Raw genomic sequence first — 24,482 nt, 5'->3', positions numbered from 1 at the left:
TATATATACATATATATACATATATATATATATATATATATAATTTTTTCAAGTCAAAACGAGCCGAACACGAACAAACAAAACTTTGTTCGTGTTCTACTCGTATTAGATATCGAGTGCAAAAAAAAATGTTAACGAGCCGAACCGAACACAAACGAACGAATTGAACGCAAACTTCTTAACGAGCCGAACACGAACTGTTTGCAAACAACAAACTGTTTTGACAACCCTACTTATGATACTTAAAATCCACAAACAAAAATTATAAGCGGTGCAACAACAATCACAAATCGGCGGCTGCAAAACCATAATGTTACTTCCAGCTAAACAACTACAAAATATATCAATCTGTGCGACATCATCAATAAATTCTTGCAAGGACAACAAGCAGTTCAAGCAGCACACAAGGTTTTAAGAGAGTAATGCAGTGGTGAACAGAGGCTGGAGGAGACTCATAGACACGCTTGGAATAAATAATGGGTAGCCATCCACTACAGTAGTTGAGCGTTGGCTTCCTTTAGTTGCTACTGTTGAAAACTGAGGTTTGTGGAGAAGGAAAGGAACATGGGAAGAATTTTAGTTTTCTCATCATTTTCTATGTGTAATATCAAGCGTTAAAATAGGCGATTACAATGGGATAAAATAGTCTTTTCCTAAGCAGATTCCACAAATATAGGAAAATTGTATATATAATCAAAAACCTATATGAGTTTAAAATAAATAACAACTCTTGCAGTAATTTTCTAAATTAACTTTAAATTTAAATATGAATTTTATTCAATCAAATTGAAAATGCTAATCTTATGCTATTGTAATGTGAGATCGATCCAACAATTTAGTTTCCAGAGCGTTAATCTTCTTAATATGATGTGCGCCCATGGGCTCATGGAATCATCCTCTTTGAATTCAACAGTGTGATTTAAGACGACATTTTTTTTTTGAGAAATCTGTCCATTAAAATCTACATGCACATGATCTCTCTAATGTTTCCATGATTCAATGTTCTGATCATCATATAAATAGGATCCCTAGATCATTTAGAGACTTAGATAGACCTCATGAATATGATAAATCTCTGTGGTAATTAACATAGCACATTCCATACACATTTGAGTTCAAGAGGCTATATTTATTATCCTTGCCCTTCTCAACTGTTTTTCATGCCTTCTGTATAGGTTTTAGACAAAAATCGTTTATTTAATCTGCATGAATGAATCCCAAATCTGAAAATAAAAGGGAACAATTATATATGCTGACAAACAATACCAGTCAATTCTTATTATTATTTTTTGAGTTAGCTTGTTCTTTGAAGACAATTGACTTTATTTGTTTAAATCTATTTGTCCTGGAATTGAAAAATAAGGTTTACTTCCATGTGCCCAAGCTCTTCTAGTGCATTTGAAGATTTTTGGTTATGATGTGGATTTGAGCATTAAATTAGGGTCCAATGAATGTATTTGGTTTGAAATATGAGATACTAAATGTAAGCTCGTCTTAGAATATTGGACCAATGGTCACAGATTTCTGAGATAATACTTGGTAATACTGAATCTTGGCTCCAGGAGTTATAATTTTGCCATAAAGCACCAAATGGTGAAACTTCACTGTCTTGTTGTTCTAGGTTCCTCAGGATATAGTGGTGCATCGGCTCACGGATCCCAGTCGGATGGAGATTCAACTAACACAACAGTGAGCACAAATTTTTACACGCGGCGTTATAAGCATTCTTTTCCAATAATTAGGTTTTGGTTAATCTGTTTTGCTTTTCAGGTATTTGTGGGAGGACTTGACCCAAATGTTAGTGAAGATGAGCTCAAACAGATCTTTTCTAAACATGGTGATGTTGCCTCTGTAAAGGTTCCGGCTGGGAAGCAATGTGGTTTTGTACAATTTGTCCAAAGGTAGCTTCAATTTCTCTACAAACTTCTGAGACAGAAAGCTGATCAGAGATCAGATTTTGTTATGTATTGAATCATGGTTCTCATGACATAATTATTGTGGCAGAAGCAATGCTGAATCTGCTCTGCAAGCACTTAATGGAACACTTATAGGGAAGCAAACTGCTCGTCTTTCATGGGGTCGCAATCCAGCAAATAAGCAGGTAGGGCATCTTTGGATTCTCATTCTTCTAACTTGAAATGATGAATTAATGTTTAAACCGAGTTATTAGATCTGCCTTGCTGTTTTTCTTAAAAATCATATACTTCATCTGTTTGATTATTCGAGAGATTTGATGTTGCTTACTGTAAAATCAAAACCTGCAATCCCATCTTACTTTACTGGGATTCTGTCCTCTGGAATCAGTTCTCCACCTTATTCTCTCCACGTCACCTCATTAGCCATGTGATTATTGTTGACCTCTTAGGAATCCATGGATTGCTCTAATTATAGAGAGAGAGAGAGAGAGAGAGAGAGAGAGAGAGAGAGAGAAAAGGACCAAAATTGTTTACTATTTGGGGGGGAGGGTGCATTTTAGTTCCAGACTATATAAAAAAAAATGATTTGCCATTGGAGTCTTAAAATACGAACCAAAATTATTAACAGAACCGAACATTGAAGTTAAAATCAATAGATATTATTAAAATGAGGGTATTTTTGGAATGTACACCTTGAAATTTTTATGAATTTAATAAATGGCATTTATTTTGTAAGTTTGAGATATTATAGGAAATTTATTTATGATGGTTGCTAAAATATATAACTTTAAATTTCATTACAAAGCATTAAAAAAATGATGTACGAATATTAGGAACCTTATTCCTAGATTATACCCCTTAGCGAAGCAAAAAAAAAAAAAAGTAAATAATTCAGAAAGAAGTTGCATTTTGTTAAAATAAAATTGTTTTAACATCATTTATTAATTTTAAACGTACATGTTTTCATGTATAGTTAAGATGTCATATGTGTAAAAACATAAGTTTAGTTGTTATGTATGTACTTACGTAGGCATTGACTGGTGTGTACGTGAATATTCCTTATGAGAAATAAGGTTTGGCCATATATCAGAGCGCGGCATATTAGAGTTTTGCACGAGAGTTTAATTTTGTGATTAGAAAATTACAATTTGGGATGTTTTGTGAGCATGTTATGCATCACAGATTAAAGTTTTCTATTGAACTTTTCTTTTTTTTTTTCTCCAAGACTAAGTGTTGGATTTTGAAGGCGTGACTCTAGCATTCTTTTTTCTTAAGTCTCATGCCATTCTCAGTTTCTTTGCCTCCCCCTCAACAAGATAGCTGCGATACTTTCATGACTTTGAATAATAAATTTTCTAATCTTTTTTTATAAACCTGAAGTGTTAAAATGGTCCATTGGCTGTTCACATGTGGTCATTTTAATCACAAAGTTTATAAAAGTGTCGAATTAACCCCCGTACTCTTTAAATAGAGGTTGAAGTAGACTATCTTATCTCTTACTAAAAATATATGGGGATTAAGTTGACACTTTTGTAAACTTTGGGACTAAAATGGTCCTTGCAAAAAATTCATCAGGAAATTTTGATAATTTCTCTTTATTTGTATGTGTTGTCTATTTATCATATTTGTATTATTTTTCTTAAACTTAACTGAAACAAATTTCTTGCCATATATAAAAATTCCTCTAATCTCTTGTTTAGTTGGAATATGAACTCATTTTGTTAAACACCACAAGTTTCTTCTCAAATTTTGTTTACAGTTGAGATTGGATTCTCCGAACCGGCGGAGCGGCGGGTACTATGGAGCACAAATGTATGGGGGATATGGCTACGCCGTGCCATTTCAGCATCCCGGCATGTATGCCGCTGCTTATGGTCCTTACTCCATGTATGGTTTCCAGCAACAGGTGAGTTAGTAGCTCAAATCTTCTACAACTGGTTTCCAGGTTAGTGAGTAACGGAAAATTGATGGCAGTGTAAAATACAGTTTACAAACCAGCACTATATTTCTTACATTCTTTGAAAATTTTGACTGATTGTTGTGATAAAACTAAATTATTTGTACTGTACTGCAATTATGCACTTAAATTGTTATCCATTCTTTTATAGAATGCTCAGACCATCTTGTCATTAATTAGCATGGTGAATCACTATTTCTTTTGTGGGGCTTTACATACATACCGCCCAATTCCTATATGTCTGCATATCTAACACCAAAACTTTACTTTTTTACATTTATGCCACCAGAATCTTCCGTGTCATATAAAAATTCCTTCCAACTTTCAAAAAATTGAATCACAACTTTTCATTCATAGATATGGTGGTAAAAATCAAAGTTCAGATGTTAGATATGTAAATATATGGAAATTGAGTGGTATGTATGCATATATTTTTCTATTTGAAAGTTTTGGATGAAGGATTATGATTGCGGCTTGAAACCTCTCCAATTATGGTTTTAGCCATGCAATACACTTTAATTGTTGGGGGGTCAAATTCGGAGTGATTTTGAAGATGAATATGAATTCAAAATTCTAGCCGTTGAAGGTGAATTGCTACTGCTTCCTTTTTGAAATTTCTTTTTTAATTGCTGCTGCTTGCTTTTGAATTTCAAGTTTCCTGCTTATATTCTTTGTGAGTTATTTGGTTTATGCTCAAGTTTTTTTTTTATAATACAAAATTAGGTACTTTTTCCAATATATAGAATTCAAATACATAGATATATACACATACATACATAGATACATCTACACACATAGATATATGTATACATATTGACACACACAAACATACATACGTACACACAAATACATGTGTATGCATACATATTTATAAATACGTATATATCTACATATCATATGTATATATTTAGAATTTATTGTTATGTGCTGAAAACCTCCTCTAATTGTGAGAATTAATGCTCTATGTAAAAACCGCCAATAAGGCTAAAGCAAGTAACGTTAAGGGCCTGAAGTTTTAATTATATATTAAAAATAATTATAATTTTTCAGTTGATTGGATGTAATTAATGCCGAACATTAATTTTAAACATCATTAAATCTTCTACAACTTTTGATTTTATTTTCACACTCATAAGTCAAATATTATAATTTTTTTTAAAAAATATTTTTTATTTTAACATACTCTTTTTTTTATTTCATTGTCATTCAACTTTAAATCTTATATAAAATCTTTTACTAAAAAAAAAAATCTTTTAAATTTAGGAAAATTTACATGCATACCGCATGAATGTTATGTATTTACATATCTACTAACAATATTTTTATATTTATGTTTATAACACTTTAATGTCAAAAAATTAAACATGAATAGTTGCATTGTAATTTCTAAATGTTGTGTTTCGATGTGCTGCTAAAAATTAAGTGTTATGTTTGAATATATGAAATTTTTTGTACTATATAAATAAAATAAAAGAGTAATGTGATATGTATGTTAATTAGGAGTGATTAATTTCATGTCCAATAAATTTAAAAAATAAAAATTTTTACAACTGAGGATTCATAAAATTAAAATGATATTATGTAGATAAGATATGTAATTCTTAATATATCGAATTAAATTTCAGTTCGGTCCGATCGATTTTGGTTAGTTTGATTTCTTGGATTTTGAATTTCGGTTGCAGTTTGGTTTCATCAATTTTAAAATGGATCCATACAACACTCCATTATGATTCTATGAATGCCCTAAATTGAGGGAAAAGTAAGATCAATAATTATTTCTTCTTAAAGCAAACTATAACTAAATGAGCCCCCCTAAAAGTGGGCCAAATTGATGGCCCAATAATACTTTCCTGAGATCTACAGGCCTACCATGTTCACACAATATGTCAAATTAGAGAAAAAAAAAACATTTAAGAGTAAATTTTGATATGAATAGAAAGCATCACCATAGTATGTTTTAATAAAATAAAATAAAATATATTACAGTTTTTGTTGTAGTTATGTGATTCCAAAAAAATTGTCTTGGAAACGTATAGTGATGCTTTGTGTTGGCTTTCATTTAAGATGATTTTATTCTTCAAAGGGAGATAAATCTACATAAATTTATGTTCACACTTTCGTTAATGTTTTCGTCTTTCCCTGCTGCACCTCTCGGTTTTACTCTCATGTTTCTCCAACAACAGCCCATCGGCGGGGGTGTTCTTGGGAGAGTTGGAGCATCGATGGGATTGTGCTAGTGGGGAGGGAGGCTAACAGGCATGGGTGCGACGGGTGTGGCTTGGGGAGAGGGTTGGATGGAGAGGTGGTGTCTTCATAGCAGTGGAGAGGTATAGGGTACGACGACGGTGTAGGCATGCCAGATTGCGTGGGAGGTTGGAGCTGTGTAAGGAAGGGCTGATCGGCGGGTGATCGAGCTGCATGGTGAGCATACAAGCCTGATTGTTCCCATGACAAAACATATTAATCACAATCTTATACTACAATTATAATTAGTTCATTATCTTTATTTCTAATATTTTTTTTTACTAAAATATTTATCAAATGGCCATAAAACATGACCAAAAATACTATTAAAAAATGCAACTACTTATTTACATATCTAACCCCTAATCTTCAATTTTTACATAATATACATCACCTTTCCTATGTGTGTAAAGAAATATTTCACTTTTTTTAATTTAACAAAGTAACATTTTAGATGCGATATAAAAGATTTGTGTAGTATAAATTATATAAAAACCAAATTTTAGCTGTTAGATATATATTTAAATCCCCCAAAATAAAATAAAAGACCCTTTACTATAGTAAAAATAAGTTTAAAAACTATCAAAATTGGAAAAAAAACATTACATGATGAAAAAATACATCAAGACTTCAATAAAATATATATATATATATATATTTATTTAGTGGGTCCGTCGTGTGACGTGACATAATTTCATTGAAAAATTGAGGGCAAAATCCATGAATAAAAAAAGGGGATCAAAGAATCCTTTTAGTTGCCTTCTATAAACAGATGGGAGTCGCCACTAACCACTCCACTGTCCATGAATCCCATTCCTTATTTGCTCTACACACCTATTGCCTATTCCATTAATGAGATCCAAAGCTCAATTCATGCAAAGCCCCCAACCTACCAAACCCTAATTTATAAGAACCCTAGCATCAATGGACCACATTCTCTTCTTTTGAGTATGTTTATTTAATGGCATGGCATGTGGGCCACCTGATTTGCTTGATTGATGCAATCGGTCCAATTATCCAATCCCTTTGATTTCCATCTCCTTCTTCAAGGCTTGATTTTAGGGTTTTTGCAGCTTTTATGAATCAACTGTAAGGAGAGGCATGTAATTTTCACTTTCATATGTTATTGGTATCCACATGAGTAAAAAAAGTGATATCTTTGAATTTTGGTGGTATAAATGTAAATGGTAAAGTTTAGTTATACATCTGTCAATACATAGGAATTGGTTGGTATGTATGGAAATGCCCCATACATAAAAAAAAAGCATAGTTTATGTGTTAGTTATGCAAATACATTGCAATTAGGTGGTATGTATGCAAATACATAGTTCTATATTGATCTTGACACTATTTGAAAAAAAGAAACAAGTCATTTTATAGATTCCCACAAACAATTTATGTCTCAGAGATTTGTACAGAACTGAACAACAACCATTTTTGACTTATATATTAAACTGAGAAATGAGTTAAAATCTAAGGAACAAAGAGATATCTGAATCTGAACTCATAAGGAAGAATCTGTATTGCATGCGGAATCACAAACCTGCTCATCTGAAGGCATTCGAATGCTTCAGTTCTGAGTTCAGGTGGAAGCTGGAAGCAGATCCAATCCATTAATGACTCGAAATCCTCAGCGAAATCCAACAGATACCAATCCAGCAGTTTGGGTATGGCCAATCTGTTTGGCTTCAATATCCCTACTGCTGCTTGTAGGTATTCCTTTTTTGCTTCTTCTAACTCGTGTTGTACATTCATTGCGGTGTACACTCTCACCTGCCATATTTTAGCAGATCTGATTGCAATAGCTTCATTTTTATCTTAGAAATTTGTAGTATTTAGTACAAAATATATGGCCAAATAAAGAGTGAAGCGTCAAAAGTAGGCCCTTGTCTTGTCTGTTTACATTGGATCACTTTAGTCACAGAGTCTACAAATGTCAGCTCAGTCCACAAACTCTTTAAATTGTATCAATGTAAACAACAATAGTAAGAAATGTATACCGAAATAAAGAGTAAAGTGTCAAAATAAGCCCTTTGATTATTTACATGATGTCATTTTAGTAACAAAATTTATAAATTTGTCACATTAGTCCCCTTACCTTTTGAATTAAAGCTCTTTGATTGGAGCTTTATTAGAGCATCAAAAGCATCTTTATAGCATATTGTTGTGTATTCTTAAGTAAGGAAATGGCAGAAAACTTACGGTTGGTGACGACCAACTTCCGCAAGAAAGAGCAAATGTTACCAATGGCTCGGGCCAATCTAACCTGAACACTGCCCTTCTTGTCTTCTCATCACTTCTTAGTCTCTCCAAAGAGTACTGTTTAAGGATGCAAAACAAATCATTTGGCCTTAAAAGTGATTAAAAAAGTAACGTTTACCTTCATACCCCTCAATTTCTTATGTAGTCACATATTTAAAACCTAAACTTCACTTTTACATACATATCTCCTTCTCTATGCTTGAAAAAGGTGCATTTCACATTTTAAAAGTTAAAATTATGGTATTTTTTGTCATATGAAAGATTTGCGCGGTAACAATGTAAAAAGAAAAATTTGTGTGTTCGGTATGTAAATATATAAAAATTGAGCCGTATGCATGTAAATGCCCCAAAAAAAATCGAACCTTCGAGTAAAACTAAAGGAAGTATGCTCACATGCTTTGAGTAATAAGGCAATCTAAGTATGAAGTGTTCAATGTTCATTGCACTGAGTATGTGTCCCCCCACATTTACCATTGCCTGAATAAAATAAGAAATAAATATAGATTAAATGATTTTCTTCTTCTTAAGGGTGTCAACGAATAAAGAGTAAAAATGCAATAATGTACCTTAAGCATTTGCTCAACAACCATCTGTGGAGTTGTGGGTATACCATTCTCTAAAAATGCCTGGCAAATTATATGAATTTTATGAATCATATTGTTAGTTTATGGAAAATAATAGCTAAAAGACGAGCTACCGAAACAAATACAAAAAAAGTACCAAGTTTTACTTCGGTTCACAAATTCTAACAATCTAGTATTTTACCAAACCTCAAAAAGAATATTAAAAAATTGCTGTAAAATGTAATCAGTCAAAGCAAGCTGAATTAAACCAGAAAGCGTATTTAGCTTACATTCATGATGCATGAATTGTATATATTGATCCAGAAAGCAAGCTTCTGCTGATGAGTAAGCTCAGAAACATCCACAGATGAGAGCTTCTTCAACAGTAATCTAAATCATAATTAAATCCCAATTAACTCAGTATCACTGTTAATATGAACTAATTCAGCTCACAAAACTTACTTCAATCTTTGTGTAAGAAACAATGAGTTTGAGATGAGATTTGGATCGATCGAGCTTGCTTCTAATTCATGGAGGTGTTGATATGGGCCTACATCCCTTCTCCCAAATTGTGAACAAATACTATAAGGATCTAGAGATCCTTGAATCCCTAAACCTTCAGAAGAGGCTGAAACAGAAGGAGAAAACTCGCTCTCCATCGCCATTGCGTTCTTCGCCAAGCTAATCCTTGAGAAAATACTCAAGAGACATCTCAAGATCTCCTCTGATAATTTGTTTGGTCCGCTGAGTTCCTTACAGGACTTTTTATCAGAGGGATTCTGAAAGGTGGGAACTTTTCTTACCTTATCAGCTGCTTGATTTTTTGGCTGGAAAGAGAGATTAGAGTAACAATTAGATTGTATATGTACAGAAAATCATTCTCCAGAGAAGAATCTAATGAATACTTAACCTGGTTCTCTTTTCCTCTATGTTCTTCAGACAGGGAAGAGTCGTGCTTCTTTGGAAGCCGGTTCTCTTTAACAACATAGATGGAAGGAAAATGGTGGTGGTTTCCGTCCAAAGATCGCCGCTTTGATGGCGACGGCGATGTGGTGCTGATCGCAGAAGCGTTCAGTCGAGATTGAGCTTTCTGTTGTTCTGATTGATCATAGAATGAATCCGATCCAGTTTCCTTCTTGTTTTTGGAAGTAGAGATAAAAATGGCTTCTTGGTAGAGATCTTGTCGAAAAGTTACCACCTTTTCTTCAAGCCGAATCACCTCCTCCTCCAACACAGCTACTTCAGCAAGAAGCTCGAGTGTCTTGAGATACAGAGGAGATGGTAATAATTCAGAATAAATATCTCATGAGATAAAAATGAGAATGAATCTGTGAAATGTACTCACATATGAAGGGAGATAGGGAGGGAGGCGTGGGAGAGCACCTAAGGGTCTGGTAAAAGCTCTCTTTAATGCTCTGTGAACATTCTCTTCACGCCTGAGTTTTTTTGTCAGCTTATCAACCTGCAAGTTATGAAAATTTAAAAACAAAGGAAGAAGACATATAAGTATAGAGAGTGAGAAAGATAGAGGAGAGAAATCAAGTCGAAGAAGAATTACATCTTGTTGCAAAGCAATCTTTCTCTCTCTCCTCGACAGGCATTTTCCTGGTTCTTTTAATTTGATTTCCTCAGCCACCTCATTCGTTTTCTCCTTCTCCATCTCCTTCGCCAAACAGAGATTCAGAGGGAAATTAAGCATGATTCAATAAAGATTAATTGCAAGCATACAAAATAAAAATAAATTTTTTTTTTTTTTTAAAGATACCGCAATTGGATTCTCATCCGAATTACTCTCATTCTCCAATGGAGAAGAGATGGCAATCGAAATCAAAGAACCCATTCCAAATTTCGATCTGAAACCAACAAACAATTCAAAAACCTTCAGAAAAAAAAAATATCGCATTTAAGGAAAATAACACCAAATCAATCGATTCCATGGAAAACCTCGAACAAAAAACAAACAGAGGCACTCCACTACTAATCAAACGACAGCATCCAACTTTTCAACATTGAATCCATCACCATTAAACCTTCAATTCCCAATCCGCAAACCCACAAAGGCATCACGAATTTCGACAAAGGAGACAACTTTACGCATGCAAGGGCATCAAAATCCAGATGAAAGCATTCTCATAATGCGATTCGTACAAAGAAGTTTACTTTGTCGAGCTTCGGGCAAGCTTTCATGGCCTGCACTGCCGTCCGCATTCTAGTGTTCATCTCCTCCCCTTCCTTGCACAGAGTCCTTGACCTTCCCCTCTAACCTGCTTTCTTTATTCGAAGCAGAGACAGCTCTTCCTCTCTCCGAACCAAAAGCGAAAAAGTTGCAGGGCCGTTACAGTATTATAAATACAGGACGCTGAAGCCGAGAAGATGAGCTGAGCCATTCAAATAACTTCAGTGTAAATATGAGCTAGTTATTTCCATAAAAAATATACTAGTGCTGAAATCGAAGCCATAAGAGAACCTCTGTTTCTTTCTCAGAGCGGGAAAGAAACACAAGAAAATAATGAATGCTTCTCTCTACAACACATGAAAATATTGAATCACGCATCGTGAGTGTAGATTGCAAGAATTATTTTCATATGGAGTGGGGAGTAGTTCTACGTGCCATTCTAATAATATATAGCTCGTATTGGGTGCAATACCATATGTAATATTTTGATGATATTTTATTGATATTAAAATAATATTACTAGAAAATTACAATATCATATTTAATTCGCATAAATCTCATCTTCACTGCAATTTTGCGGTCGGGCCGGCTCGGCCCAATAAACGTGGGCTCATCGTGAAGTAGCGGACCGATAGTCCAGCTTGTTAAGTTGGAGCCCGATCCACGCCTCCTTCTCCCGCTCCCGACTCCCGACTCACTCCGGCTGCCGCCGGCGATTTGCGATCCGCTCTGTCGGGAAGCGAAGCTTCGCTTCGGCCCGCTCCGTTGTCGTGAAAGGTCACGACTCCTTCTGCTCTTGCTCAATCGTGGAACTGTTCCCGCCTACGCCCGTTCCCTCTTCCTGTTCATGATAAAAGCTTCGGATGGCTCTCCTTGGGTTGAGAAGTCACGACAGACCTTTTTGGTGTTCTTCTTCTGTTTCCTCAAGATAGAGGAAGGTTTTCACGGGGCAGTAGAAGAGAAGTGCAATGACGAGTAGTTACTTGCGGTAAAGGAAGAAGAAGAAGATTGTTCTCCCTAGGCCAATCTTCTTCTTGGTGGCTTGTAGAAGAAGAGAAATTAAGTTTATTTCTCTTGTAAGTTTGTCTTCTTCGGTGTATCTCGGTGTAGAGTTTTCTTCGGTGTATCTCGGTGTATCTGAGTGTAGAGAGAGAAGAAAAGAGAGAGAAGAAGAGAGAAAGCAACGAAGAGTGAGAGATTCCTCTTGTAAGTCGAGGTGATCGACTAATGTAAATTCCTCAAGTATTAAAATCCTTTGCAACTCCGTGGACGTAGACAATTTGCCGAACCACGTAAATCTGCGTGTTCCGCTGTGTTGTTCTTTTCTGGTGTGAATTATCTCGTTCCATTTTTCGCTTCGAAGATCGTTCTTCTACTTTATTTTATATATCACCACAACTGATATATCTTGAAAAAACTGATATCAAAGCTTTGTTCGGATCTGAGGCTTTGTTCGGATCTGAGGGCTTTGTTCGGATCTGAGGAAGAATGATGGTTGCATATGAAGTGAAGGTTTCAGGGATCGAGAAGTTTGATGACACAGATTTTGGTTATTTGGATAATGCAGATAGGTGACTATCTCTATATGAAGAAACTTTATATGAAGAAACTTCATATTCCGTTATTTGGGAAAAGACCTGAAAGGATGAATGGGGTTTAATAGAATTTTTTGGATCGACAAGTTCTAGGGGTTATTTGATTGACCCTATCGTGGTCCGTTGCACACATCGTTGTCAAGGAAAGGACGACTGTATATCTCATGATAGTCTTATCAGGTATGAAAGAAAAATCATCGGCGAATAACAATGTGCACTTGATGAATAAGTTATTCAATTTGAAGATGACAGAAGGTGTTTCTGTTGCTCAACACCGGAATGATTTCAATACTATCACAAATCAATTGTCGTCTGAGAAAATTGATTTTGTGATGAGATATGTGCACTGATCATGTTGGCTTCATTGTCAGATAGTTGGGAAGCTATGAGGATAGAAGTTAGCAGTTCTGCAGGTAAATCTAAACTGAAATACAATGATATTCGTAATTTGATTTTGGCCGAAGAAGTTCGCATGAAAGATTTTGGTGAGGTCTCAGGTTCGAGTTCGACACTGAATGTGGATTTCAGAGAGAGATGGCATCACAAGAACTCAAGTATAGGGAGATCAAAATCAAAGTTTAGTAAGCAGACAATCTATTGAAATTGTGGCAAGAATGACCACATAAAGAAAAACTGCAAGAATCATAAGAAGATGAAGAATGATAACACAAATGTGATATCTAAAAAATCATAGGATGCACTATTGTTGGCAGTTCATAGTTCTGTTGAAGACTTGATATTGGATTCAGTGGCTTTAAATGTGGTAAGAAATCTACCAGATGCCACAGTGTAGGGCAGTGATGGAAGTGAAAAGGAAAGTAGATTCGGGGCACCCGTTCCGATTGTTCCACATACATATTGAAGAACCACAGAGCTATGAAGAAATCTTGCAAGATGAAAGTTTGAGCAAGTGGGAGCTGACAGAACTTCAACCAGGAAAGAAGACATTGCACAACAAGTGGGTGTACCAGGTCAAGACTAAGCATGATGTCAGTAAGAGGTACAAAGCTAGACTTGTTGAAAAAGACTTTCAGCAGAGGCAGAATGTTGCCCATGTAGTGGGAGTTGTTAGCAGAGACAAGAGTGACACATGAAATAGCTTGGAGGTGCAAAGCTATGTGGGGCCTGTTGATATGTTGACTGAGGGTGTTACCCTTGAGAAACTGAAGTTGTGCACAACTTCAGTTGGTCTTCTGGAGTAAAGACAGCGTATTAAGTTGCAAAGGTGGAGGATTCAAGTTGGAGGATTCATGATGGAGGATACATGTTTGAAGAAAAGGGCGACGCCACAGTGGAGGAGATTAATTTGAGGAAGGAGATGTTGTAGCATGTGTATCGGTCTCCAAGTGGGAGATTGTTAAGTTGGCCCGATCTATGCCTCCTTCTCCCGCTCCCGACTCCCGCTTCTGCCAGCGATTCGGGAACTGCTATGTCTCCTTTGTCGCGAAAGGTCACGACTCCTCCAGCTCCCGCTCGATCGCGGAACTATTCCCGCCTACGCCCATTCCCGCTTCTTGTTCGTGATAAAAGTTTCGGATGGCTCTCCTTGGGTTGAGAAATCACGACAGACCTTTTTGGTGTTCTTCTTCGATTTCCTCGGGATAGAGAAGTGCAAGGAGGAGTATTTACTTTTATATACTTCTCAACTGATATATCTCGCAACACAGTTTGCAAAAGATCTATTATGGCGCGTCAGAGAGTGATATAGGTCAGCACGCGTCCGTGCCACGCGGGGCATCATGAATTAACGTGCGTGTTGCTTTTCTGTGTGCCTTATTTTTTCATCTTCCGTAGCTTAATGTTATGACAGAAATGCCCTCGCTTGTTTCCCTGTTCATGGGCTGATCGATCTTTGTTGATCCGGTTGGATAGTTTAATTTTGAAAATTCATTATTAGACTTAACTATTTGAGATTTATATATATAATAAGTTCATTTATTTATTTATTTATATTTACATCAATTTTAATTGTTAATTATATCTCGAAAATTTAGTTGAAGATTTTTTATTTATTTTCATCTTAGATTATTTATATCCTCTATTTTAATTCATCAATATTAATATTCATTTCTTTTTGTGCATGTTAAAATTATTTTTAATTTTTTATGTTTAATAAATTAATTTTCTAATTGTTCCTCTAATATGACCTATGAATTTTAAGGAGCATTTACATACATACCACCCAATATCTGTGTATTTACATAACTAACACATAAATTATTCTTTTTATATTTATGTACATATCACATAAAAAAATATGACCATTTTAACTTAGAAAAAGTGAAATACACCTTTTTTTAATTATGTGTAAGATGGTATGAATGTAGGAATTGAAGTTTAGGTGTTAAATATGTAAATACAAAGGAATTGAGTGGTATGTTTGTAAATCTTCCTAATTTTAATTTTGTTTAACATAATATATTTTTCTTTATACTTCATTTTTGTCGTCCTCAATTTATATTAACAATTGTTTAAATTATTGAATAGAACCGCATATAAAACCTTTGGTGTAATTGCAATGTCATACAATTTTCTCTCAAATTTTATACATAATTTGCTTGGTATATAATTATCATGTAAAACTCATGTTATATTTTTTCATTTTTTCCTTAATGGGGACTAAAAATATGAAGGTAATTGAGTTTGTTGTGAACTATATAGATGATAATTGGTCAACTAAGACGTAGTTGTGAAAGACTGTATAGTGTTTATAGGCTACAGAGACTGGAGCCGGAACTACATGAGCTATGAACCACGTAAGTCATAGTTTGTCACATATGTTGGCTATACGAGCTGTAAACCACCTAGACCGTAGTGGTAAGTTGTAATGACATATGCAGACATTAGAAGTTGGAATTGTGAGCTGCATAAACTATGAATTACTACATCATTGCACACACACAAGCATGAAAGAGAGAGGGGGATAGAGATTTTGAATATGTTCAAATTAACTTAGAAAATTATAAGCGGGATTCATTTAAAAAAGAAATACAATGCCGGTTCATAAATCGACATTAAAATTATTGCAGGGGCAGTTTCGTAAAATCAACTTGCGACAGCATCAACCACCACGTGAGACTGGCCAAAGCGTAGAAAGCCCCGTCTGTCTTTTCACTAACTTCTACCAGGGGCACGTCCGGAATATCATCGGCGGCAGAAGCATAGGGGCATTTCGGGAATAAAAGTAAATTCGGCGTCCCCGAGCCATATAGCCTCCATGTAGCGTTACCCTTATTAGATATTTTTATTGCCGCTTTTAATAAGTTTATTGTTTTAAGGCAAAAAGCTGCCATATGAAGGCTACAGGCTAATGGAAGATGGCTTTACAGACACGGTCATTGCGTGTAAAAAGAGCACATCCTATTTAGCTATATGTGTTTTTTTTGACTCATTTTCAGATTATTTATGATTTATTTTTAATAATTTCGAAATAATTCAGAAATAATTAAAAAATAAAGGTTACGAGTTATTTCTGGGTTACTTAAAGATTATTAAAAATAAAGAAAAAATAACCTGAAAAAAACTCAGGAATAACATCCGCTATACATTGAGCTACGTCGGAGTTCGCACAGAAAAATTAAGCGTATCAAAGGGACTAACTAATCGGCATTTTTTTTTAATTTGATGAAAAATATTGATTTATTAGTTTAATTTAGAGGGAATTTTACATATATTTACATTTACATATTCAACTCCTAAAGTTTTATATTTGCATTTATGACATTTTGACGACTAATTTATGAAAAAGTTCTACTTCACTTTCAAAAAATTAGGAGTAGTGGTGTTTTTGTTAAAGATTGGAGCGGTATGCACGTTAAATATGAATCCTTTTGAGGCACAGGGTCTCTTATTATTTGTGAGTGCATACAATTAGGGCTGTCAAAAAAGCTCGTTGTTCGTGAACAGTTCGTGTTCGATTCGTCAACGAGTTCGTGTTCGATTCGTCAACGAGTTCGTGTTCGATTCGTCAACGAGTTCGTGTTCGATTCGTCAACGAGTTCGTGTTCGATTCGTCAACGAGTTCGTGTTCGATTCGTCAACGAGTTCGTGTTCGATTCGTTTATAATATATAATAAAATAATAATAATAATATATTAATATACTATAGTAGTAATATACTAATATAGATATTGTATATTTATATAATATAAGTTATATAATTAATATATAATATTATTTTTATATATTAATATTAGAGATGTCAAATTGGCTCGTCGTTCGCGAACAACTCGTGTTCGGTTCGTGTTCGGCTCGTTCGTTAAGAAACGAACACGAACTTATTTCAAATAAACTAAATTTTAAACGAACCGAACACGAACACCTACATACAATTCGATGAAAATTTTCTATTGTAGAGAGAGATTGTTAGGAGCCTCAAAAGGAATCTTATAAAATGTATTAAATGCTTTTCTCCCTTAAGCCGGAGAAATCAGGCTCCTCTCAGTAAGGGGTCCCCTCAGTTACAAGAGATAGATGGAGAGAGAGAGAGAGAGAGATATGGAACCCACATCCTCTCATTTCTCTATTTCCTTTTGGAGAGAAGGGAGAAAATTAATAAAATGATAGACGTATTGTACGATGTTTTTTCCTGATGTCTCAATGGAAAAACTGTGATATGGGAGTCAGGTGCTGTCGGTACTACACCCACCTCTGATGCTTGGGTGAAAAGTTCTAGTCCTAAGTGTAGAACGATGTGTTTTAAGAATGAATTGACACATTCTCACTAGTCATAATAATCTTCTTCGATGATCGGCCTCGTACAGGTGAGCTAATCCGTCTGTTTGAGAGGTATGAATATAGTTAGATCTGCAGATGAGCTCGACTCAGTTGCTTCGGCAGATGACTCGATTCAATTTGCTGCTTCGGCAGATGACTCGATTCAATTTGCAAAAAAAAAAAAATATGTATACTCATATTTGTGTATATAATTAGATATGTAAACATATACGATTTGAGGTGATGCATTTAAATATAATTTAAATGATTAATAAAGTTCGCAATATTGATTGCTTTAAATAGAGCAAAATAAGTGAAATGGAGTTCTAAAGATGATTCAAAGTGAAAAAAGGAGGATTTTGTGAATAATTGTAGCTAAGGTTTAGATTAAGCTCCTTAAAAAATAATTTTGGGTAAAATTATAAAATCACGATATATTTTATACGTTCACAAAAAGCTAGTAATGTGCCAAATGATTATATTGAGTATGAGAAAATAAAATGATAATTTAACATCTTAGCATAATACATTGATCTAACACACATAAATATAAATGAAAAATAATTAAAGGAATCATAAAAAAATTATATGGAATTACCCTGGAAGGGGAAAAAAAAAACATGGGCTCCGACCCAATTAAAATAATATAATATAGAATCAGGAGGAGCACAGGGACAACTCTTCACCTTTATTAGGAAATATAAGGTTACAAGATGATGCTGAAATCACAATTACTTTGAAATAATCTTATAGTTGTCAAGAGTAATACACGCTATAGTTGTTGTGGTCTAACTATAACAATTGTGATGGGGCTATAACAGTCGTAGTTAGATATAGAAATCGTAGTTAGATATAGAAATCGTAATTGATTATTGAAGCCATAGTTGATGATTATAATTGTTATAATAGAGCTACAACTGCTATAATTAGAAACTCTAACAATTATGGTTGATTAAAGAAGTTATAATTGTAGAAGGGTGATTTAAACCATCGTTAGTGGTGACCGACGAAGCCAGGCGGTAGATGATGGCCTCTGGTGAGCAATTGGCGACCTTTAGTGGTCGATGATGAACTCTGGTGGTCGATCAAGATCTCCGGCGATTGACGACGATCATCATAATTTTAAAAGAAAAGCTTTAGTAGTCAACTAACTCTTCTTTTCTCTTCTCTCCTTCAAGTGAAAAATGATAAACTATTTATAATTTTTTACATGAATATTTTGATAAATTTGGCCTATCTCTTTATATGATGGTCCACATTAATTCACTTGATCACATGTAATTTTTTTCAATATTTAACTGTCTTAATGATATCATAATTGAATGATCTTGAGCTCATAGACACCCTCTCGCCAAGATGCTTTATTTGACTACAAGTTTGCCAACATTTAAGTTCATTCGACTTTTTATTTCAAGAGTTTGATATTGGTTTATCTGAACACGGATTGGAAAATATTCGAAGTCATTAGGTCATCTTGTCCAAACACTCAATTTGATTATAAATTTCTTAAAAATGGAGCTCAAATGATCTCGAATTTGACTTTAGACTATATTATGCTCAACTCGAGATTCACACTTGATAATATGTAGCATAATAGCGTGTCAGACAAAGTAGGACAGTCCTCAGACAAGCATGAATGCTATAGTATTAATTTTTTATTCTATTTATGAGTACACTCTTTAAAAAATTTCCCCTTTATATTTATTATAATATTTGGATATAATCACATACATACAAAAAAAAAGAACAAATATGCAAATATAATTAATTCAAACAACAATGAGAATTTTAATGAATGGAAGACACCAAATATAATGGTAGATTCTCGTACTTAATAAATTATATGTAAAACAACAATTGCAACTTTGTCGCTATCCCTTAAAACAAATAATTAAGGTTTAATTATTATTATTATTACATAATTAGTTTAATTATAAGTTAATCAAAGGGACAGGACTCTAATAAATTATCAAATATGCATGTGGCTTAGCTGACAATGAAGAGCAAGGAACTTATATAAATTATATTTAATTATGGAAATTTATCTAATTAATCAAAATTACTTTTATTTACGTGCATATGATTTTATTTGAGGATTATAATTGTTTCTTTGAAGTATGTACTTCATTAAAGTTATAATTTTTGGTTAGATATGTAAATATCAAATTTTAAATGGTGATAATAGATTAATTTTAGTCAAAGTTAAATGGTGCAATCGAGTACAAGGCAAGCACATGGGAACCAGCATGTAATTAGATTCCAAAGACATGATTAATTTCTTAATTAATGCATGATTAAGAAAACATGTTCACTGTTCAAGAAAGTATATTATAAGCAATATGATTAAAGTCACCTAACAACAAAACCTCTTTGGAATGTCGTTTAGTGAAACAACATTAATATTAATATATATATATTTTTGTTGAAAAAATTAATATATTTTACAAACATACCACGTAAGTTTTTTTTGTAAGTATTTATGTGTCTAACGCATAAAATTTAATATTTACATTTATGAGACTTTGCCGTTAAAATTGGAATGTCGTTTAGTGAAACCAAATCTCTTTGAAATGTCGCATAAATTAATAATATTTAAATTTAAAATTTAACAAATGATGATCCAACAATATCTGAAATTACGGTTCACGAAAGATTCTTTTATAAGAAAAAATAATTACCTAATAAAAATACATAAATCATAAATAATATTTAATCATAAAAATAATATTTTGAAATTCTCGTGGCTTAATTTCTCTACCCATATATGAATAAATTAAGCGCTCGGGTCAACATTCTTACATCCCCACCCGTTGTCAATATACACAAGATAAAACTTACATAACAACCATATTAATAAACTTAAATACAATTTAAGTTTATCCTAAATAAATAAAAAAAAAAAAACTGATGTATTTAATAAAACATCGTTTTCTCTTACCAAATAAATAAATAACAGTTTCAAATACCCCCTCCTCATCCCTATAAATTACACCACCACCACCCCCTATTTTCTCCATCCATCAACCCACATATCAGCAATGGCAGCCAATCACCTCCTCACCATCACCACCCTCCTCTCCCTCCTCTCCGCCACTACTCTTGCCAGCAACATTCCATGGAACAAACCCTTCAAAGTTCCCAAGAGTGTTTTCGGGCCCGATATCGCCAAAATTCCCGAACCGCCCGCAAAGCCCGTCAAACCCCCAGGCCCACCTGAACCCGCCAACCCATACGGCGCAGTCTACAAGTGCTGGGGTTATTTGGGCAAGCCCGAGGCCATCGGATGGATCAAGCTTTTCTTCTATAATGGGACCCTGCCGGGCGAGGCCGTCTGCCGCGGTGTTCTCAATGTTGGTAAGGATTGTTGGCCCGACATGTATAAGATCTGGTGGTTCACTAATTTGAAGAGGATTAATCATTTGGGCCATCACTGCCGTACTTTGATATGGAAGATAGACGGGCTGCCGTCCGAGTAAAGGGTTGATGGCTGAGTTTTTAATATATGCAGGGGTTGATATGTAATAATTTGCGATGTTGTTGTGTGTCGTGCAATAAAAAGATTTATATGTTTTTTTTTTAATGGTTTTTGTTTAGTGTTGTGATGAAAGTTTATGTTTTCATGAAATGAGTGTTTGATGGGGTGTCACGACTTACGAGAAGTGTTATGTTTGATAAAATTATAATTTAAATAAGGATTTATTTCTTTATTGGACGATTTGGTGCATATCACTGAATTCTTATGTATTTACATGTCTAGGATGTAAACTTTAGTTTTTACATATATACCACCTTAGTTGTGCATGACAAGGTGGTATATTTGGGTGGCATCTGTGAAAACTAAAAAGTAAAGTTTGGGTGTAGATATGGAAATATAGAAGAATTGGTTGGTACTTGAGTAAATCCCCATATGACTTTGTGACATATTGACATCATGCATTTTTAGAAAATATAACAATTTATATGACTATATGAGAAAAAGAAATAAGATTGCAGAACATTTTGATTAAATTTATTAATGGAATAAATATTGAATTAATTTGTGTGGTTTGAAGAAGTGCAATATAAATTTTGATATATCTTGAAGTAAATCGAATTATTTATGGGCAAGAAATGTGGAAAGTTTTATGTAGAACAAAGCACATTAAATCATATTAAATATTTATGTGTAATATAAACAATCAACGAAATATGTTAAAATAGTTGATATTTTACAAAAAAGAATTGACGAGCTATTTGCAGAGCTTGTCGTGTTTCAAAATAGTTCTTTGACTATTTATTTTGATTCATTTTCAAAGTATCAAATTAGCCATCCGATTCTTTTAATTCGGGCTAAGATAATCTTCCCATGGTTGGAGCTGTGAATGTAGCTCGAAGATTGTTAATCGCTTGAAAATTGATTCGAATTTTGGCTCGAAACAAGATCAAATCAAAATAAACGGGTCGAGCTATGAGCCGAAACTTTGGATGAACTACCTCAAAATCGGCTTCGAGCATTTTTGTTCATATATATGTATATGTATCTATCTATCTATTTATTTATTTAAAAGATTAGCTAGAGGGCAGACTCCTCAACCAACCCAATGTGACTAAGCTAGGTCCCCCAAGGTCTTACAAACGCCGTCAACTAAAGAGTCACGGTGTTGTCACACATTTAATGCTAAATTAAAAAAAAAAAAAAAATCAAGTTTGAGCAGATCAAAATAACCCAATTTGAGCCAATTTGTTCCAATTTCAAGTTGATTCGAGCTCATTTCAATTTCGAACTGCACTAGTTCAAAGTTATAACGAACTACAAGTTGATTTCGAGCTATACTCAATCCATTCAAGTTAATTTCAAGATGATTCTAACTTGACTCAAAATTAAATTGTTATAACAATAACTTAAATTAATATTTTTTTTTCTTTTATACTAAATAAGCTGCCTCACGAGCCTACTTATAAAATTATGCTCGTGATCAAGTTGAGGGTGGCTCGAGATGGTCTTAACTCATTTACCCGCCTATTTGAGGCCAAGCTCATTATGGAACTCATGCTTTTGAGAGGGAGAGAAAGTGCTAGTGCAAGTTGCAGGGGACTTAAATTTTAAGAGAAATCTTATCTATAAATCATAACAGAGAATTCTTATTAATAAATACAACAGCAACAGCAGCAGCAAGCCTTTATCCCACTACATGGAGTGGGCTACATGAATCCTTTTTATCCATTGCATCCTATTGAGTGTCATGTTTTCATTTAATTCTAATAAATTAAGATTATTTTTTATACAATATGCCCATGTCTTTCTTTTATATCTACCTCAGCCTTTCTTAACATAAAACAAATCTAAAGCATCTACTCTCTTAACAAGATCATCAGACGGTTGACAATTAATGTGATCAGACCATCTAAGACGACTCTCTAATTTTGTCCACCACTGGAGCTACACCAACCCTATCACAGATATATTAATTTCACATAATTTCACATTACATTGTCTCTTAAGTGTAAAGCCACTTATCCAGCTAAGCATTCTCATCTGGTATAAACAAAAATAAAAAGCAAGAGAGAATTAGCTCCTCAGTTTGATTGATTTAAGATTTAAAACAATAAACAGCAATTAGCTTCAGCCGCTCGACCAACTAAATATAAGCAGGCTGCTCCGACAATGCATAGAAATACAAAGTTGGGTGCAATTCCTTCCCAGCTCAGTCAACATTCTGCTATGCAGTTTTTTTTTTTTCCATCAAAAGCCCACTTAAACAAATTTACATATAGAACTCTTCAAGAAGCACAATGCTACTCTTCTGAAAAAACCACTTCTTTGTGTCAATTAGCAATTTTGATTTTTTTTACCTAATATTCAATCATACAATTTTCTTAATTTCATATCCAATTCCACAATTTTGACAAACTCAAAATATTACAAAAATATAAAAAAGTTGCATAGGGCCTAACGCACAAATAGTTCTTTTTTTTTTCTTCTTTTTATTTTGCACAACAAAAAGAAATTAAATATTACAATCTGACAATACAACATATTAAATTAAACTTGTCCAGCATCCAGTTTTAAACAGAAACATAAAAGCTATAAATATAGTGTACTGCAATATAATATTAAGCCTAACCTTTTCAAGCTTTATGACTCTGCTAATTCTTTGAGGGAAGGGACTTTCATGGCTAGAGTTCTGAACAATCTGGAGTACCTAGCTCGAGTTCCGTCGGCCGTCCTTGCGAGGGCCAGAAAGCTCACTGCCTCCGGCAGCTGATCAAAAGTTTGTTTGATCTCCTCGTAGTTCATATTAGAAAGAATGGAAGGGCGGGGTAAGACTCTTATGATCTCGTTCCCTTTGGGTTCTCGGATCTTAGAATCGGCTTTGATGACCAGCTCGGAGTTGGAGTTGGCCCCACATTTGATGATAAATGGTGATGTTGAACCAGTGTTAAACTGCAGTACGTTCCATTGAGTTACATCGGTGTCTGCAGGGGCGGTTGAACCGGCGAATGGTTGGAGAGACCTTGATTCATTATGGGGATGCGCGTCTTCGGGCATCGACTGCAGAAAATCACGAAAAAAATAAAAAAAAAGATAAACATGGCTTAGGTTCTTTTGTAATGAAGTTGACATCTTGGTAGAATGAAGGGTTGTATGTATTAATAATTCAGAATTTCTCTCAATCCCTTAAATACATCATGCACAATGCATAATAAATAAATCATTCCATGCTCATGGAGCCATACTCAGCCTAAGAAAGCTCTAAATGATGTATCAACATCAATCACATGAAATTCAGCTCTTATATAGAATTTTTTTTAAAAATATAGATATACATTTATCACATAAATATACATAAATATATCTAATGGGCTATATAACTAATTTTAATATAATATGCTAAATGATAATTTTGATTTAATTAACTTGATTTTAGAGAGGGTATATTGTATTATTCTTATTTTTAACGATACCATACATGAGTTGGATCTCCCTCACAATTACTCATCATTTGCGTGCCTTAAAAGTTAATGTCTTCGTGTCACACTTGGATTCCGCAACTTGCTCTCGAGTCTCGTTTA

At 34.1% G+C, this 24,482-nt stretch overlaps 2 protein-coding genes and 1 pseudogene across 5 annotated transcripts in view; 1 reads left to right on the top strand and 2 right to left on the bottom strand.

Moving 5' to 3' along the window:
* Window positions 1-4,026, top strand: part of LOC110025001 — a 13,928-nt pseudogene extending 9,902 nt beyond the window's left edge.
* Window positions 4,027-7,443: 3,417 nt separating this feature from the next.
* LOC110025088 lies at window positions 7,444-11,525 on the bottom strand. Of its 4 annotated transcripts, XM_020725358.1 has the most exons (11): window positions 11,410-11,525; window positions 11,091-11,320; window positions 10,501-10,605; window positions 10,288-10,404; window positions 9,853-10,203; window positions 9,405-9,769; window positions 9,233-9,332; window positions 8,946-9,005; window positions 8,773-8,856; window positions 8,320-8,436; window positions 7,445-7,890 (listed from the first exon to the last, which is right to left on the bottom strand). In XM_020725358.1, exons 2-11 carry the CDS (start codon window positions 11,160-11,162, stop codon window positions 7,591-7,593), a joined length of 1,671 nt encoding a protein of 556 aa, XP_020581017.1. In that variant the 5' UTR covers window positions 11,163-11,320; window positions 11,410-11,525; the 3' UTR covers window positions 7,445-7,590. The 4 variants fall into 4 exon arrangements, with proteins under 4 accessions (XP_020581015.1, XP_020581017.1, XP_020581016.1 ...); XM_020725356.1 differs by lacking the exons at window positions 11,091-11,320; window positions 11,410-11,525 and adding an exon at window positions 10,708-10,907 and having other exon boundaries at window positions 7,444-7,890; XM_020725357.1 differs by having other exon boundaries at window positions 11,091-11,525.
* An 11,868-nt stretch (window positions 11,526-23,393) lies between these two features.
* Window positions 23,394-24,482, bottom strand: part of LOC110024967 (kinesin-like protein KIN-14L) — a 77,296-nt gene continuing 76,207 nt past the window's right edge. Inside the window, exon 23 of the mRNA XM_020725176.1 lies at window positions 23,394-23,961. Within this exon, the coding sequence (XP_020580835.1) occupies window positions 23,545-23,961 (417 nt within the window). The 3' untranslated portion in view covers window positions 23,394-23,544. The remainder of the gene's footprint in view (window positions 23,962-24,482) is intronic.

Source organism: Phalaenopsis equestris, unplaced genomic scaffold, assembly GCF_001263595.1.
Source record: "Phalaenopsis equestris unplaced genomic scaffold, ASM126359v1 Scaffold000287, whole genome shotgun sequence".
NCBI lineage: Eukaryota > Viridiplantae > Streptophyta > Magnoliopsida > Asparagales > Orchidaceae > Phalaenopsis > Phalaenopsis equestris.
Note: the sequence above shows the minus strand (reverse complement) of the source record. Positions and strands in the feature narration are given on the sequence as shown.

Coding starts and splice junctions, on each gene's coding strand:
- LOC110025088 (XM_020725356.1), bottom strand. CDS start 10,845: ATGCGATATTTTTTTTTTCTGAAGGTTTTTGAATTGTTTGTTGGTTTC. Junction 9,770..9,852: donor ATAGAGGAAAAGAGAACCAG/GTTAAGTATTCA, acceptor CTCTCTTTCCAG/CCAAAAAATCAAGCAGCTGA. Junction 8,857..8,945: donor TTGTTGAGCAAATGCTTAAG/GTACATTATTGC, acceptor TATTTTATTCAG/GCAATGGTAAATGTGGGGGG.